General features: G+C 35.9%; 3 protein-coding genes and 1 long non-coding RNA gene across 4 annotated transcripts in view; 2 read left to right on the top strand and 2 right to left on the bottom strand.

The window, feature by feature from the left end:
- Positions 1 to 240: 240 nt before the first annotated feature.
- On the bottom strand, positions 241 to 3,582 carry LOC128887883 (enhancer of mRNA-decapping protein 3). Its single transcript, XM_054144342.1, has 7 exons — positions 3,277 to 3,582; positions 2,912 to 3,188; positions 2,550 to 2,716; positions 2,214 to 2,464; positions 1,987 to 2,135; positions 1,641 to 1,901; positions 241 to 1,580 (listed from the first exon to the last, which is right to left on the bottom strand). The coding sequence occupies exons 3-7, from the start codon at positions 2,705 to 2,707 to the stop codon at positions 987 to 989; spliced, it is 1,413 nt and encodes a 470-aa protein (XP_054000317.1). The 5' UTR covers positions 2,708 to 2,716; positions 2,912 to 3,188; positions 3,277 to 3,582; the 3' UTR covers positions 241 to 986.
- A 102-nt stretch (positions 3,583 to 3,684) lies between these two features.
- Positions 3,685 to 5,762, top strand: LOC128887897 (uncharacterized). The gene is made up of 2 exons (XR_008460112.1): positions 3,685 to 4,179; positions 5,674 to 5,762. It is a non-coding gene; the product is annotated as an uncharacterized LOC128887897 (long non-coding RNA).
- LOC128887895 (uncharacterized) lies at positions 4,366 to 6,763 on the bottom strand. Its single transcript, XM_054144364.1, has 4 exons — positions 5,911 to 6,763; positions 5,113 to 5,282; positions 4,888 to 5,025; positions 4,366 to 4,815 (listed from the first exon to the last, which is right to left on the bottom strand). The coding sequence occupies exons 1-4, from the start codon at positions 5,996 to 5,998 to the stop codon at positions 4,552 to 4,554; spliced, it is 660 nt and encodes a 219-aa protein (XP_054000339.1). The 5' UTR covers positions 5,999 to 6,763; the 3' UTR covers positions 4,366 to 4,551.
- Positions 6,764 to 9,474: 2,711 nt separating this feature from the next.
- Positions 9,475 to 18,888, top strand: part of LOC128887880 (neurotrimin-like) — an 88,897-nt gene continuing 79,483 nt past the window's right edge. The window contains exon 1 of the mRNA XM_054144340.1: positions 9,475 to 9,770. Coding sequence (XP_054000315.1) covers positions 9,719 to 9,770 — 52 coding nt within the window. The 5' untranslated portion in view covers positions 9,475 to 9,718. The remainder of the gene's footprint in view (positions 9,771 to 18,888) is intronic.

The following is an 18,888-nucleotide window of genomic DNA, read 5'->3' as shown; positions in this document are numbered from 1 at the left end:
TACAGTTAAAATGAATCTTATATAAATATTTGTTATAGTTATCTTAATTATAGCATCATGTTTCATATATTATTCAGTAATATTGGCCATGAAAAATAATAAAACATGTGATTAAATCTATAATACATTCCGAGTACTAACGCAAATATTTTTTTAATTCAAAATGTTAACGATAAACAGTAGTTAAAAGGGTTGAGAAATTCAAGCCAAGATTATACTCTATACATAAAAATAGGTAAAAAAACTATAACTACCATGATTTATTTTATGCTCTAAACAATGTAATAAATTTTTGTTTACGTTTTGCGTCCGTAATAGTAAGTTATACGATAACAATGAATGCAAATTCTATACTACTTTTACTGGATAATTTATAAATAAGTACATTACGAATCTTTTACGTCAATATATCACAAGATAAGTTATGAAAAACATATTGGTCTTCATTCTCACGGAACATGAATATTCAAAATTCAAAGTAACGTAAACTTCATTTCTATTATTTAATAGGTGACCTTCTCATATCGGTTTTATTTGAATTTAGTTGATTTACTTCAGCATATCACCAATATTAAATATTTATAATTATAGATAAAAATGGGACACGTTTCATATTTACACAGTTCCTTTTATCTGATTATAATATTTGATAAAGAAATATTATACGCATATTGGAATAGTAAACAGTACACCCATTTAAGTAGATCAGATATTTCTATACATAGTATTGTATCGCGATCATTTTTAATCTTTCGAAATTATTTAATCTGTTTTAAAGCATTTAGTTTTACGCATAAATTTGTCCCTTGCTACATTCTTGCATAGATCGTACACGTAATATTAAATGTAACATCACTTTTTTTTTTATTTAAACAAATTTCGAAAATAAGTTTTCAACATAAGCATAATTTTGTAGATGCAAGACGTAAGATTAAAATTACATTGAACTAAAATATTCTATTAGAAGTATCGTCTATATAAATATGCTAAAAAATATTAGGATGCAAAGGAATGACAAATTTGGGTCCAAAAGGAGACCTGTATGTTATACCAACATCTGCATATACTTTGTTTGGCAATGCAAGATTGCATAAATATAATCTGCCATTGTGAACACTATGAGACAATGGCAATCCACCTAGTAAACTAAATTTACTATCTATACCGGGTGTACCTGCGGCTGGTGGTTCAATAGCTAAAATAGGTGCTCTGTTACTATTTACCCACTTTGCTATCGGGGTAATAACTTCTGGGGAATTTTCATCACAAAGTGCTAGGAGTATCAAATCCAACGTAAACGGTAAATTCTTAACTTTAGTTTCTACCTTATTTCCTGTTAGTTTATATAAAGATAATTCTTGTAAAAGGAATACATCTTCAGAATTTTCTACAAACACTATAGTTTTAACGCCGTGACTAGTTAACTGACGAGCACAATTGACACCTGCAGCACCAGAACGGTGAGGTCCGCATAGCGCAACAACTGTCGGCCATTGGTGTTCATTATTTGGATTAAGTCGATGACTTCCTCCTAACAGTTGCAAAATAATTTCAGCGCCAGCACGGCCAAGAAGTTCCACCTAAATAAAATTTCAAATGTGAAAATTATACTCTTTTATGTCTAAATGCATTATACATACTCTACGTTCCCAACTGATTCCAAGCCGATCCGCTGCGCCTATTAATTGACGATGAAGGTTAAGGGTTATGCTAGGAATTATTAAGCCATTGTCTGTTTTATATTCTTGTTCACCAGCAAAGGGTACTGTTATTTGTCTGAAAACTGTGGGTTCAGAAACAATAATATTTTCATCATGTCGGTATATTGCAGTAGTACCCCAGTTATTCTCTGATTGTCTGACAATATCAGGCTTCAAAGCATTTATTTCTTCCCACACAGCCTACAATAAGTACAACCAAAATTATGTATCTATAAATCTATATCAAAACTCAGAAACTCATTATATGTATATTTTAAGTACATACCTCTTTATTAAATAATGCTAAATTCTTCTCAAAATCGAAGTCTTGATTTAAATACTGGTCAACTGGAGTACCAAATGTGTTTTCATCTCGTTCCAAAGCTCTCTGTCTATGACTTAATCGTTTCTGTATTGGTTTATTAGCAGATTCAGCTAAAATAAAAACATTTGAAGTAAAAAATATATGATATTTATATGATATAAAAGTGATGTTGATTTTGTTTTTTATACCTAATGGAACTCTTCCATTCGATGGTTGTTCTATAAGAGATTGAGTGTTTACATCTGGTTTCTTAATAACAAATTGGGTTTGAGAGGATGTAGTTTGAGTAGAAGATGGTACACTTTCTGAAAAAGATCTTCCAGCTTTTTTAGCAATAGGTCTCTTTACAGTTACTTTATTCTGTGCTGGAGTACTGTCGCTTGCAGCTGATTCTGTCTCGTTAATCGATATAAATTCAACAGTTAATATATCTTTTGTACTAAAAGGGATAAAACATATTTCTTTTAAACACATTTAATTCAATAACATTATTAATTACACATATATTAAGATAATTACATTACCTTAAAACAACTACAGAAGAAGAATGAGGCACTCCATTACAAAAAGCTTTTGCAAGCGTAACATAATCCTTATTTAAATCAACTATCTGACCCTGATAAGTTCCAATTTCTTCAATACACTTAACAGAAACTGTACAGCCCACAAATTGTTCTGACATCTTGATTACCTATTTGTGCATGTTAAATTTATGAATAAAAAGTATCAATACATTGGTTGCTTACATCTTGACTGAAACTAATATTATACTCGAATATTTTTTTCGACCATGTGTTATCAAATTAATCGTGTATATCACACAGAAAAGGTAAATTGAGTGTTATTCATAGTCATTACTTATCGAGAAAAACGAAATTATACGAACCAAAATGTAGACGATTAAGTACGATTTCTAAACACGATCGAGTGTTTTGGTTAAGAATGTCGCAAGTATTTAAAAATTTTGTGGTTATTCCGAAATTTGGAAAACATAAAACGTGTAACGATACATTCATTAATCTGCGATAACGAATACAAAATTTTCACTCATTTTCATCTCTACTCTAACCGCGCACGATTTACAAAGGACTACACAACACGCTGCACGGAAAAGAGGCGAAACTTCATGCTATTGGCGTATCTTTCATAATATCGATTTATCCCTAACAGAAAATACTACAGTCTTTCAAATCTTTATTACAATCAATTATATATTAACGATATTGTTATAAATAAAATAAAAGTGTATACAAAACTTGTAGCTGTATATAAAGATACAGAAATACGAAGCTAGATCAGGGTTTACTTCTCGATAAACACAAGACACAAAAGCCATTGGTTCTTGTTTTTTGTATTTGATTTTCTGTTAACTGCCAATAAGAACATTTAATAGAATATATTTAATGAAAGTTTGATAATTAATGATTTTCAAACTTAACAATGTACTAATTTTTGTATAATATGGCATTTTGTAGTTCTGTTAGTGGTATCGATTAAATCGTTGTAGATCAACTTATGCATTATTTGTATAAAATGTTAAGATGTATACAAATAATTAAGAAAAGAGTAAACATAAGTTTGGTTCTTTGTCGAGGTCCTCGGTTGTTAGCTGTATCCCTACTACCTTTGTTTGCCTCTGGAGGAGGGGATCGTGTAAGTGACCTTACGGATGGAAGTGAAACTAGTTAACGGGAGATTAATCGTATAATTATTAAATTTTCCAGAATTCCCAATTGTTTTATTTACTTTTGTTCAATTATATATAAATGTTTTCATGCGTACTATGAAAATCATTACCAACGAATAATGAAAGATAATCTATTACGATGTCTATTAGTTTCTAGTCACTTTCATTGGTTTCTTGTCAAGTTCAATTCAATTTCTTATTTGAATTTGTCTGTGTTTATCTTTCACATTTCAAATGGCAATTTTTGGAGGACATTTTTACAGGGATAAAAAACAGTTTTTCAAAATAGTTCGTTAATTTGAATTTTTTCTGTTAGGTTAGAATATTTTGTACTATTTCGAAATTTCGAAAGTACTGGTTTAATAAGCTATTAATTATAATTCCTACAGACTTAAAAATTGCCTGTAAGTTTCGAATTATGATTCTGTGGTAAATGGGAACGAATATCTGGTAGAAGTATGTACAAGGTAAATAAGATAATTCATCCTTCAGCATAAAACTAATTATCATATTCATATTGCATTTATGTGTTTGTTCAAGTGTTGTGAATTTTTTATTTTATTTCATTGTTAGATCTATTTTTATATTTAATACTGCATGTGCTTTGGCTTATAAAAAGGATTTTATGAAAATTTATATAGAATGTGATTACATTCAGTTATATATAATAATGTATTTGTTTGTCTATTGTATAAAGCTTATTTAATAAAAATACACAATGTACGAATAGTATTTTACATTCATAGAATGTTACAGTATATATATTTACATGTTAATGTTCAAAGTAACACTTTGAACTACAACACTGCATCTTATGTTAGAAAAAATTATAAATTAATTTATAAATTATTTAAATCTATGTCTTTGCACTTAAGATTATCTATTGCATTATACTTTAATTTATCTGTGATTGATATTGCACCAAATAGACTCGTAGAAAGTACTTTGTAATCTTCTACTACCTGATACATTTTTTTATTTACATCTGAACATTTAAGTCCATTTTCGATTGTCTTATGCCTTTTATTTATACTGTCCTCAGATATTGGAAACTCCTCTAAAATTTGTAATTCTTCTTTCAATATTGCATTAAAAGTAGTTACCTGTAATGTATATATAAATTTAAGTTCGATAAACCAATTGACTTTTAAAACAAGCAATCTCCAAATACATACTCTTTTTGCTCTTTGTTGTAAGTCCTCCAAGCTTTGTTTCATATTTTCAAATTCTGTTTTGCTATATTGTATCCTTTGATGTTTGTCCTCTTCTAACAAGACATTACTTGGCACAGCAATGTATTTATTTACAGCATTCTAAATAACATCACGAAGAAATATCAGTTTTAATTTGTATGCCTATACATTAAAACAAAAATGTGTTTGTACTCTCATATTAATTACCTCTATGCTCTTTAAACATGATTTTGCTCTTTTACAATATGTTCTTTCCAATTGCTTTTCATTTAACTCTAGTATTTCTAAACTTTCAGAATTTAGTTTACATGTTTTCCTAATAGTGTCACACATCTTGTTAGTAGTTTTATGAATTCTGTTAGATATAATATTTTTCACTACAAAAAAAAGAAAGAAGGAAAATATTTTTACAATATTTTATAGCATAGATACAAAAACAATAATATAAGAATCATATATTTATTAATACTTTATTAGCACTCCATTATTTGAAAAATAACAAAAGTATCTATATTCTGTTATTGAAATCTTTATTTTTACACAGAAATACGAGAAAGTAGCAAATAAATCGTTCGTACAGCAAAAACAAGTTCCCAACTACCTCCTGGAAATATCACTTGTATTTATTCGAATATATTTCATAATTCACTCGAGTTCTTGGATAAAAGAAAAAAAAAAGAACACGAGACGAAAGAAAGATGCAATTAGAACTGGATACATATATCGGTATAAGGTCAATTTTTATTTGTTTGCTGTTTCAATTTGTAGCGTGAGAGGAGAGGAGAGAAGAGAAGAAGAAGCGTTAGCCTTTGTGATTGACTTCGTCCGCAAGGTCCCGGTGAAAGTACTCCAAGCAATGGACGAGTGTGACTCTAGTCATGACCAAATCCACATGATACCAGAGTACACCCGTCCAACGATCGGAATATACAATTTCTCATAGCGAGCGTGTCGTAATATCTGAAAAGCATTCAACCGAAAATCAAAAAATCGGCGGCGCCTTACTAGTAGCGTACACGGCTCTTGAATGAAAGCCAAACAGCTGCATTTCGTACTCTTCCAGTTTACGTTTCCGTGATTCCGTGGACGCCATATCGTTAAACGGTATTAAATACACGCGAACTTGTACGGTAATTTCATGCGAACACTTGATAACCTTTATACTTCATCGAAGGCAATCTCTGTTCCCTCCGATGATCACACCTTGACGTCCGTTGACAAATGAACATGGCGTCTATCTGCCTGCGTACGACAGCGTCCTTTGTCCCATTGCGTTCCCTAACGCATCCGGATTTCACAGCGGGACTCGTGGTCGTTTCAAAACCGACCAATGGGATGCGAGTCTCCTCCAATGAAAATCTGTCGATCCAGTTATACCGGAAAATGACCGCGGTTCCTTTTATTCGACTTATTCTATTTGCGCGAACGTATCAATAATTTGCTCGGAAATATTTTCTTACTATTAGTGACAAAGTTTCTTTTTTTTATACACTTGGCAACTCGTATCGCATGTAATTAATAAATTCACTGCGATGCGGTTTCACGTCTCTTCCGCTAGGTGGCGACACTGTTAAGTTAGGTGGTTATTGTCGTTTACATATAATTATTACAGTTTGGGAGATAACTTGTTTGTGAAATAATCTTTTTAGTGGATATAATGATTTGTAATAAGTTTGAACGTGTAATGGACGAATTACAATATTTCAAGACTTTATATTTATTATACATCGAAAGGAATGAGTTTGAAGTTAGCAAAAAGAACTTGTTTCGCCACAGCGTCGGCAAGTACCTAATATTATTTAACGTATATCGTATTGTATAATTGACTAATATATGTTTTCATCGAGCAATACGAGCTGTTAAATAAAAATTGTAACAGAAATTTATAGTTAGACGAGTTTGACTGATATATTCAAAGAGATAAACCATGTGATGCAAAACAAGGGTTTCGTTTGTTATCGTAGAAAGGGAAATGAAATGCATAAGGCTGCCGTTCACCTGGCGGATATAAATTTCAAATATTTGTTGATACGTGCTATCAGCAGTTTAACATGCAAATTGGCAAATATTACCTTCGCTGAAATTTCACTTGGCTTATATTTTACTTACAATTGTACTTGTTCCTTATAGCAGACATTATGAATTTCTTATTTTACAAATATAAAGAAGCATATCCTAATTAGTTAATAATTAATAATGAACAAAATTGACTCAAACATTTAGTATCAGAAAAAATATATATGTATATTTCTGCAAATACGGAATATTCATAGAATATTACCTTTCAAGTGACATCATTGGGACTTTTTGCACAGGTATGAGTCATTTGGTTGATAAGTCATACAACGTAGTCGGTGACTATTTTTAACCGCAATTAAAACATCGTTTTTTCTTAGTAAATTAATCACGTCGAGTGACAACCATATTTACCCCAATATGAATGTTATCTAGAAAAATTAATTTTAGCATAAATCGACATTCTTTCCTCGGAAATGTTGATACCGTGAAACAGTTTTTAAGTAGCATAAAGATAAAGGTATGCAGAGTAGCGAATGTTCCCCTCCGATTCGATTTATGCATAATGACAAAGTGAATGTATGAATCGAAAGAGGTTGGCGGTCAACGAAAGTAACGTGTAAATGTACTTACTGTTCTTGCGCGCGCGCGTGCACCCGTGCAGGGCCGGCTTTATGTGGGAGCAATACTTATTTGGGGTACTTTAACAAGAAAACAGAATGAGCAAGTAATAAAAGTTAATAAATAAAAGGCAATTGTCGTAATATTGTTACGTAATGAAATTTTCAATAGATATCGCTTTATACGTAAAAATTCAGATTTCACTAGTTTTGTAATCAGGGCCAGCGCAAAGCCTCGCGTTTTAAAAGGCCCCGCGGTTTACGAAAATTACTGAATTAAAAGGTACCCATTTTGATTAACTATTTACAGACTGATGATAGCATCAACAAATGGAAGCAATTTTTGCTGAGATGCAAGACACTCTTTTTGTAGCGATGATTAAATTGAAAGGAGTGACAAAAATCATAAAAGTTATTATTGTTTAATATTCATCTTATAAAAAATATATAGCATTTGTAAATAAATAATTCCTCGTTGTGAAATTCAAGTGTAGGATTTGAATGTGAATTCAGGCCCCGCAAAATTTTTGAACTCGGCCCCGTAAAAGGTCACGTCGGCCCTGTTTGTAATTCGTAACGCGAGTTTGTAGGTGGCGCCAAAATTGAAAGTTGTCGTACGTTTGCCTGTCTTTGCAAATTCTTATTTCATCTATTTGCAACGTTGGTACGATTTCTGAGTAGAGTGACGTTTACACGTAGAAATACCGATTTCTTCATTTTCGTAGAAGGCGGTTTATTTTGTATTATTCTGTGGTCGCGATTTCGAGAATCTCTCGGTTTTCGTGCTAATGAAAGCTCAAATACAATTTAGAGGTTAACGTGTCACATCACTTAAAAGAAAAAAAAATTTGTTTTCTACACTTGAGTAATAATTACAAAAGTGATTCACATTGACCATCCGTCCATCATTTTTGCTTGGTGATGTGTCTATGCAAGCAATATTAAACGAATCGTGTTCGATAAATTCAGGGTAGGACTTTATTTACTAACCGTTAGAATTTAAAGGGTAAAACCCCTTATTTAACCCTTTATTTAACACATATTGAAGAACGAAAAATAATTTTTTTTATCGTCATTTTCATACAAAACGGCGGCGACAGAGACCGTCGTCGAAAACAGCTTTTTTGAAAACACCGCCACGGGAGGACGGATTTCTCGGCATCTATGAGTCATGGAACAAAAACTATAGAAAACTTATAATCTATATACAATTGGCTTTGGAAGTACGTTGGAAGGAACGAGTTCTTTGGTTGACAAAAATCACTTTAACTTGATAAAAAAGTTGTTTAAAATTGTTTTTGTTATGAATATTCTTAGTTCACGTAGAAGAAAAATGTATGAAAATGAAAATTTCTTTTCTTTTTTTTTTCTGTGTCAAACCAAAATTACGATCTGCATCTTTCCCGCCGATAGGAGGTTTCAATTGTGAGATGCCCAACAAATGTGCGTCACAGTCGACCCAATTTGAACATTTCTTGTTTGAAAAAATGTCTACAGACTACTCAAATATGTATGACAATAGAATAAAAAGATCGACGGAATTAATTATTTCTTTCCATCCTAAAGAAATTCACGAAAAACCGCTTTCTTTAGACCTTCTAATTCGGGATACCCCCTTTAAGCAGAAAAAGTAAAGCGTATTCCGCAATTAGAAATCTGAGCATTGGTGGATTATTGAAAAATAGGCAAAGGTTGTATTTTCTTAACCGACGGATAGAAATTCGTGGCGAGCCGATATTGCGCCATGGAACATACACTCGCTTTCGTACAGGCGCGCGTTCATACCAGTTTGATGGTACCGTACACATTCAAAGATCGTAGGCGTGTACGTTTATTCGTATAGAAGGGTAGGCGCGTGTCGAGTTTGCCTCTCTGTCTAGTGCGCAACCGGTCGGCGCAGGTCCCCGTAAAAAGCCGGGGGCGCGATTCCGCCGCCGCTCTTCGGATACCACGCGCGTTCGTACTCAGTTTGTATTCGGTATCCACCTCGTATCGGTGGATACGTTCGGTTCTTAATTCCGTTCAACTATCAGTCGTCGCGAGCCGCGAAATACCGTCCAGTCGTGTACAGACGCACGTTAGTCGAGTCGACGAGAGCAAGTTCGAAGCCCGAACCACGATAGTAGTGCCAATTGTGCCAGTTGTTGACAGTGCTTTTTAAACAAAGACGAACCAATATGCTGCCCTTACGATTCGTTGGTCTAATGGTGATACTTTTCGCCGTTCATGGTGAGTACTTTTTTATCTGTTTTATTAAGAATATCAAGGGCGAGCTTACCTTGAAACGGAACGTAACTTCAAATACACTCACGTAGAAAGCGGCTCCAAATGGGTTTTCGTTGATTTTTTTTTTTTGGGGGGGGCGCCCCGCCGGGCGGAATTATTACTCAAGCGTAGAAAACAAATTTTTTTTTTGTTTAAGTGATGCGATAAGTTAACCTTTACATTGTAGTTGAGCTTCATTTGAAACTTCTTGTTACTGGGTTGATTAAATAGGTGTATTGCATTCCATATGATATTTTGTAGGATTTTATCCCATAAAGGTTTCTTTCTCTTGGATTTCAAAATTGACAATCACTGGGTGGTCGTTCGTGATTTCGAGGTACCTTTAACTTGCTCTATTACATTTTCTAACTTTCGTACTCCAAATTGAGCGTTCCATTCATAGAATAGCAGAACAAGTACAGTTTCGTAAAAGGACTCGGTTTCTGTGAAACATTCGCGAATAGGAATGCGTGAATATTCCCTCAGAGCGAGTTTGAAGCGTCGATCGGAGCACATAAAAATCAACGAATTTATCGACCGAGGGAACATTTATAAGATTCCTGGGTTTTGTACCCCAAGCGTCTTCTGTTGTGCGCGGTGCATTCTCGCGATGTCTATTCGAAGATTCTATTAGCAAATTATATTTAGAATATAACGCTTTTGGAGCAGAGCGCGCGGCGTTAGCGTGGGTGCTCGAGGATCGTGCTAGGAAACTTTAAGATCTCAGGATCTCGAATCTACTCACGCGATAATTTCGCATGCATCACGAATAACTAACAGTTACCTCACCGTTCGCTCCGTATAAGCAATTGCAACAATGGTTACCATTGTGGGCAGTTGCATCTACGAGCAAGTCGTAATCGTTGTTGCGGAAGGAACAATTACCGGGTCTTAAAAAAGCGTAATTACTCTTCCTCGTGCGCTAGACCAGCCAGGGGCACATCCATTGTCCGATAACCTTATAATTGCGTGTAATTTTAATTACCGCCACGAAGCCATTCCTTGAATCGCGCTCCAATCTAACGGTATATTTGTTTTTGTTAAGGAGGCTTTAGTGCAAATAGAAATAACGCCAAGAAAATTATAAAAATCTGCGCACGGGTTGGATTTTATCCCAGAAACACCCATACGAATTTTTGGGAAGGCTAGGGTACCTAAAAGCTGAGAAATAAATGTTTCAATTTCTCACTTTTTAACGCGAACTCTTATGGGAAAATGCGTTTTCAACACACTCAATTACGTGCTACAAAGTAATTGACGGCGAGATCGGATCGAAAATTTTATGCGTAATAAAAATATATATCTAAAGAACATGTATCGATTTACAAAATACTCCGAGGGTACTCGTAGTATTAATAATAAATTAAAGAATACTGGGATAATGCGTTTTGTCTTCTGCTATCGACATAGTACGAGAGATCTGGCACGCTGTACGAGAGGTTAGAAAACACGCGTTCAAATACAAACAGTACTGTAGTTTGAAAATAATTAATTTATGTTACTTTATGATACAATATAAATATAATAGATATAATAACGACTAAAAATCAATGTTTAACATAATTTTTTTTTTTATTTTGATATCAAATTGCGAACCATTGTAATATTCTAAATACTATGCCAGATTCACTGCGCGAATCAAGCGACAATAGTAACTCTATATTGACCTACAGCGTAACTGTAGAGCCTCCTTGAATGTATTTCGTCGCGGTTTACTCGACGATGGTTATTTATTATTTCTCTGTAAATGTTATATTTCAAAGGTGACGTTGCTCGTGAGTCACATTCTGAGTCATTTGTGCGAAAACTATTTATATTATTGGTTTTTCGGGCAGTGTGTATAATTACAACTTTTTGTGCCAGATAACGTATTGATATTTCACGATGTATTAGTCTTATCGTAGTAAGTATGCCGATTACTAGAGTTTTACCTATTTGCAATAGCAACTACGCCATTAGTTATTTTGACTCGTATTTTTGAGTTGGCTACGCGAGTTTAGGAGTAGATTGTAAAACAGTCTTACGAGTCTTCTTTTTATATCTTGCTTTGTTTCACGGTGCAATAAAGACGTTAAATAAAAATGCGATAAATCAGCGAGATAGATCACGGACTGATAGTCTCATTCGAAATGAATTCTTCAGTTGACTAAGAACTCAAGTACGACCTTTCTAATCGGCGAATGCTCGCCATACTCAATTGTAAATTCTTGAAACATTCCAACAGCTTATCATAGATTGCACACCGATAATTGTTCGAAACGAGTATTTCACTTGGCTAGGCAGTTGGGGCTCGTCCTTACTTTGCGAACTAAAATTTTTGGAAATGATCAGAAATGAGAATTCCAATAACTTTATATTTGTTGTACTCTATTACATTCTAAAATACAAAATTTTTGAAATTTTACATTCAATAATGACGTCACATCACAGTCATTTCGATTTACTTAAAATGCTGTCCAAATCCTAGAAAGCATCACCAACAACCATAGCGATTATTTAATGTATTCAAGTTTTCAGCAAATTAAATTGCAACCAAAATTTTAAAGAATTCCTATAAAAGTCACGCGCGATAGTCACTGAGAAAAAATTCTTGAAACTATCACAGAGTAAATATTCTTGTATGAAACATACGTCCGAGTATCATACAGCAACGATCGTACGGAATCGTATTTTTCCTCGACTAATGAACCTTCATTCACGGCTTGAACATCCGCGCTGATGACACGTAGATCCAATCGAACCGTATAAACCCGAGCGAAATAACATTCGCGCGTTTCACTTCTCCAAGAGGTCTACGAGATTTGTCGCACTGAATTTATCGGCACCAGCCCTAGCCTCGCAACGTAACGTTAGTTAATTGTTTCATTAACATTCCGCGTGAACTGCATTCCTGCGCATGTTTAAACGTACGCGTTTAACGCTCGATCGGCATTCGTTCTACGCGCGAGAAATCGAGTTTACATACGGGCCACATCGTTCGCTTTAATGGCACATCACTCGCGAACAACGCGAGGGAATGTGCCAAATTTTACAGGGGAAAGAAACCCGATACCTCTGAGGTGGTAATACTGTGCCGAACAAATCATTCCGTTGCGATCTCGAGATATCGAATGTGAGGGCGATCTATAAAATAAACGTAGCCAACGATTCGGGTTGGCAACGAGTAGTAGTTTTGTTGATATTCAGAATTGTTGGAGCTGTGCAACTTCGCATTTGTTGAACTACGTGTTTGTTAATTTTCTGGATGATATTCTCTTTTTATGTTACTGTATCTTTACTTCATTTGGGAATGCATAAAGGGGTACTTGATGGATATTTTAAAAGTGGCGTATTTTATGGTACATGTAGACGTAGAAGAAGTTAGCGATCGATTTCATTTCTTGACGATGATATTCAAAAAGAGATCGCGTCGATTAGATTCTAATTTCGTTGTTAGTTCAAATGATGAAAGAACTTCATTGCTCCGTTTCACTTCAGATAATAAAATAATCGTATTATTTGATTGCACTCTAAATAATGAAGCGGCTGCATCATTTCAACGTGTTTTAAATAATAAAATAATCGTATTGTTTAAATGTACTCTAAATGATGCAATTACTGTATGATTTAAATGTGTTTCAAATAATAAAATAATCTTATTATTTGAATGTACTTCAAATAATGAAGTAACTGCATCGTTTGAACGCGTTTCAAATGATAAAATAATCGTATTACTTGAAATAATAAAGCGACTGTACAATTTAAATGTACATCAAATAATGGAGTAATGTATTACTTGAATCTACTCCAAATAATGAAGTGAATCATCCGAATGTTTTTCAAATAACGAAATAATTACATTATTAGACCATACTTGAAACCAATAAAATAACTGCATTAATCGAACCTACTTCAAACAACAAACCAATAGTATTCATCGAATCCACTTAAAACCGTAAAATAGTCGATCCACTCGAGTTCCCTCTAAACACCGAAACACCACCGTTATTCGAGCCTAGCCCATTGCAACCGTAATCGATAATTCAGTTAGGTCTAAACCCCGTTCCCTCCCCGAGGCGCGTATGAAATTTGTTTCTTATTTCCATTCTAAATGCCCTTCCTGGTCGGTTGCCAGCGTCTCTGTAAGCGAGTCGAGCCGGCTCCCGTGCAATTAGTAATTTAATAGTCGCACTCGCTGACCTATAAATGTTTACGTTTGTTTCGAGAGCGGTAGTCGCATATATTGTTCCACTCGAGTCCGCAGAGATTAACTAAAGCGGCCATACTCCCGCTGCAGAGCTCTCGCGTACAGGCCACGGAGCGAGCATCGTTTTACGTTAACGGGCCGCGTATCGTTCGTAATTACGTATTGTTTAGCATAAGTCCGGGAGATCCACCGGGAGAGATCCGTTTCTTGCGCGGCTGGTCCAGCTGTTGGCAAATTCCATTGAGCGGCACGACGGGGAAGAGCGCGCTCGAGGCAGTCCGGTTCACAAAGAACCGGTGGCAGTGGTTGGCAGAAGAGACTGCTGAATGGTACCGAAAATAAGATAAACGAAAGTAACGGGGGAGGGATGGGTTGGAAAGGGGACGCGCCAGGTGAACAGAAGTTTCAGGTAGGAGAATGACCGGGGGCAGATGGTCCGTGGGATGAGCGGAGGCTGGTTCGGCCCGTGTCCAGCACGGCGTTCACAGATTTTTGGTAGATCCGCTGGAAGACGGTCGGTCCGGGCTCCGTTTCGAAGGATGTTCTATTTTTTCCTTAATAATAGGACCGGCTTCTTCTCATTCCTAATGCCAGCCCCGGCTCGTTTCCTCGTACGTGACGAAGATTCGAAGTAGAAACCTTAGGCGAGGAATGCCACGAATCCGGGACTGCTCGCGACCTATTCGCTCTCGTTCTCCATTTGCGTTTCGTCTTCTTCGAATCGCATCGCGTATGTAGAGGAATCCTTTGATAAAATCAAAGTTCGATGACCTGGCCGCGATAAGAGACGATAACGACCGATAGTATTGTAGCTCCGGGGCAGGACATGTGTCTGGGATATAGGTGATGTAGGCGACTAATGGAATTGTGGGAATGAACAGAAAAGGAGGGAATAAGTAGAGATTGGTAGATCAAGTTCTTTATGGCAATGGTTATGCTGTATAATTGTGGGAATAAACAGAAAAGGAGGGAATAAGTAGAGATTGGTAGATCAAGTTCTTTTTATGGCAATGGTTATGCTGTATAATTACAGTTAGATACTGAATTATTTTTGTTCTATTGCAACGATCTGTATCTACTAATTCATTTTTCACAACTTTGCAGAGATATTCTTAATAAAATTCTCAACATAATCTGATCTTTGTCATAGGTAGAATGGACATGTTTCTGCAAATTAATATTTTTTTTTTTATATTTCATATGTTGTTTATATTTTGTATATTCTTTTTTTATCCTCTAAATTGTATAAAATGTGTGTGTATATATGATATATACTATAGTTGACATCGCTATAATGATTATTTTGGTAGCATCTTATCCTCCAAACGTTATAGCATGTATATTATTGTCGACATTTTATATATTTTGAAATTATCTTTTATTTTCTAAATACATACAACGCAATATAATATCTAAGCATATATACTATAGTTATATCGATACATTACATCATATAGTTCTGCTTTTGTGCACGCTTTCCTCACCCAATAGAAAATTCACCACCCCCTCTTTCGTTTACCCATTTGTCGTTCGAGTCGTACCTTGCAAATTCAATTACGCCTGATTAAAAAAGATAAACTCAATTATGTCGCGTTCAGTCGTCGTCGTCGCGAATAGTTATCAGTCCACGGTTTGGCCTGAAGAAAACTTAGTCATCCACTTAGCTCGTCATTATGCGCGACCATGGTCTAATACGCTGATTGCGATGCAGCCGTCCTATATACGCATCGCGTTCGTTTTTAATTGCCAGCTTGAAATTACTTTTTTTTTTTTCCACTTTTCACTCGACGACACGGCGAACTTGCTTGTTATTGAACGAACATTTATTCACGCGGTCTTCTAACGTGATTTCTAACTAGCCACGAGTCGTTGCGCAACTCCGTCGGCGGACATCGCAAGGACCGTCGCGTTTCCCCTTGAATTACTCGGTTTCTCCCGAGTACGAAGCGCGACAGAATCGAAAGCGAAGAATTAATGGAAATCTCACACGCCAACGTGATATGACAGTTTGATGAAGCCGCGCGAAGCCATTCCCTTCCTGTTCTGTAATTCTTGGATTTCTGCGCGCGTGTGCGCTACGCAACAGGTGTAGCTTGATCATTCGGGAGATCCATCGGGGTTTATTTTGCCGCGGGGAACCGCGATAACGTCTGGAACGGTAAGGAAAATGTGTATTTTTATCGTTCACGTGCTGCATTCGCTGGGCTACATTTAACGATAACCGAGCGTTTTAGTTTCAAGGGAATATAGAATAGCAAGCTATAAATACATCGCCTATTTTGACGTATCTCTCTCGAAGGCTCGCGAGATATTACGTTCAAGGATTCTTCGAGTACTTTGGCCGTGATGAGGTCTTAATTTATTTGCGTAATCGGTAATGCTTAGCCTTCTGGTAATCATTTGTTTCCTCAGCGGTGGCGCGAACATTTTACTTCGGCACGTATATCGTTACTGGTTAGACAAATCTGTGTACATTAACGAGGCACAAAGAGAAGGGATAGGTCAAGGGTGTATCTTGGGCGAAAACTGATCGAAAGCAGAGGAAAATTTGGGAATGGTTGAAGAAAATTGTGTGGAAATAGAAATTACTAGATGCGGGATTTATAGATGTAGGAACACTTCAAATTCACAGAAAAACTTGACAATTTTGGTACTTGAAATGTCTTTCTACTCCCAGTAGTTTACTCGGATTTTATTTTTCTATTCCGGATTAAACGAGTTCGTGGAAAGTGGCATTGTAAAAATGGTCGTAGCATTTTTAGTTCTATCGTTTTTCAAATAAAATTTACGAAATTAACGCACGAGTGGAATTAAAGTATGTTAATACGCTTATACGTTGATCTTTCAAATAAATCAAGTCAATCTCCGTTAATTGCTAAAACAAAAAAAAAAAAAAAGAAAAAGAGAGAGAGAGAGGAACATAGGTGAAATTGTTTTCAATTTCACTGCCTTAAAGGTGACCGAAATCCACCTCGATACACTCGAATTAATCCCGGTTCCGTGGAGCGTACGCACACTGGCAAGCACCAGTGTACGTCCTCCCATTTTGCCTTTGCGGTCTAGCTAGCAGGCGCCACGTTATCGCTCACGCATGTCCTTTAAATCTCGAAGCTCCGTACTTAATCGCGCGGTTTAAACATACACGATCATCGGAAATTAACGAGGCCAGCGTCGCGCGTGTAAGTAGCGCGCGGATACTTATCAAAGGTTACGTCACGTGTACCCCGGTTTATCCGAGTAATTAACTAATTGAGCTTCATTGGACGATGGTGGGGGGTCGAGGTGGCGCATAGGAGGTCAGCCCGCATGAGAAAAAGCGCTTTCCACGCGGTTCGTCCACCTTTTGAGGAAGAGTTCCGCCCGTGTTTCTTAGAATTTCCTCGAGAAAGACCGTGGCAGCATTAATCGGTATACCTGCATCGCCCACTCGCTCTGCCGAGAGAAACGCGATACCCTCGACGCCAGATTGTCCTGCGCCTTTTTTCCTACGGGGAAAAGGTCTCGTGATTTCAGCCGGCTCCGGACCAAGTTTCCCAGCGAAAGGAACTCTTCTTCGACGTTCGTTCGTTGTTTGATCGAACTTTTAATTTTCAGCCGAGCTCCTATACGAGAACCTTTCAGCATTATGAGCGCAGAGCTCAACTGTTTAACCTACTCGTTGTTCGCCCCGAGGCAATATCCGTGAATTTTCCGTTGCCGAAACGATTTTTATTTAGAGGCGCTTTTTCGGAATGTTTGGAACGACTTTTGTGGGGCTCGGTTCGGTGTCGAGGTAGGTTCCTTGTATTTCATTTTGTTTTCGTATGGATCGGTTTCTTTACATTGTGTTATTATTGTATATTGTATGTTATGTATGTACATTATACAGTATACATCATGTTATATATTTTTATATTCATATATGTATAGTATATTGTACATCGTATATCATATATTATTCATGATATGTAATACATTACACGTTATACATCATATATCATATTATATATTTTTATATTCATATATGTATAGTAAATTGTACATCGCGTATATCATATATCATATTATATATTTTTATATTGATATATGTATAGTATATCATATATTATGCATCATACATCAACAATTACATATCGTACAACATACATATATTAACACATCATACGTAACATACAATGCATTATTTATTATGAATATTTTACCACAAGATTGTGTTCCTGACGAGAACTAGAATACAGTTCGAATATCAAATTAACCAAACAAGTATTCCGAATCTTTTAAATCCCGCAAACTTTACACGCCAAATAAATATTCCTAAAATTAATATTTAATTCCTCCCTTTCCCATTGGGATCCCGGGAGCTTATAGCGCGAGCCTCCGCGACTCTTTCTCGCCCATAAGTTATTCAAGGTGAGCACGTTAGTCCCTCCTATATAATCCGAGATTTAAAATGGTAGTTACTTTTTGCATCCCATAAAGATTCATGAATTCCAGACGGAACGGCTTTTATTTCACGCTTCGCCTTCATGATTGATTTTTACAACTCGGTAGCGAAAGCGAAATTCCTCGTTGGTTCGTGTACACCCGAGTGACGCGGCAGTGAGTATGCCAACAGAATGCATTAAAAGAGAGGAAGAATTTTCTAGTAGACACAGGTGCGCGAGAACGTTTCCTTTCGACGCACGTCCACTTAATTACGGGACAGATCACGTTAAGCAATATTGAAACAGTCATGTGAAATATGATTGCGATAAAAAAAAAAACACTCTAGGAATTGTAGGAATGCGTTGACAATGCAGCCGGTGCAATTAGAAATCCGGCTTGGGCGTGCTGGAACGTGTTAAGTAACCTGGTACCCTTGAAGTAGATATATCTGAGACACAAAAGGTTTGAGAACCTATTTATTAGAATTTTTTT

Source organism: Hylaeus anthracinus, unplaced genomic scaffold (assembly GCF_026225885.1).
Source record: "Hylaeus anthracinus isolate JK02 unplaced genomic scaffold, UHH_iyHylAnth1.0_haploid 11989, whole genome shotgun sequence".
Classification (NCBI taxonomy): Eukaryota; Metazoa; Arthropoda; class Insecta; order Hymenoptera; family Colletidae; genus Hylaeus; species Hylaeus anthracinus.
Note: the sequence above shows the minus strand (reverse complement) of the source record. Positions and strands in the feature narration are given on the sequence as shown.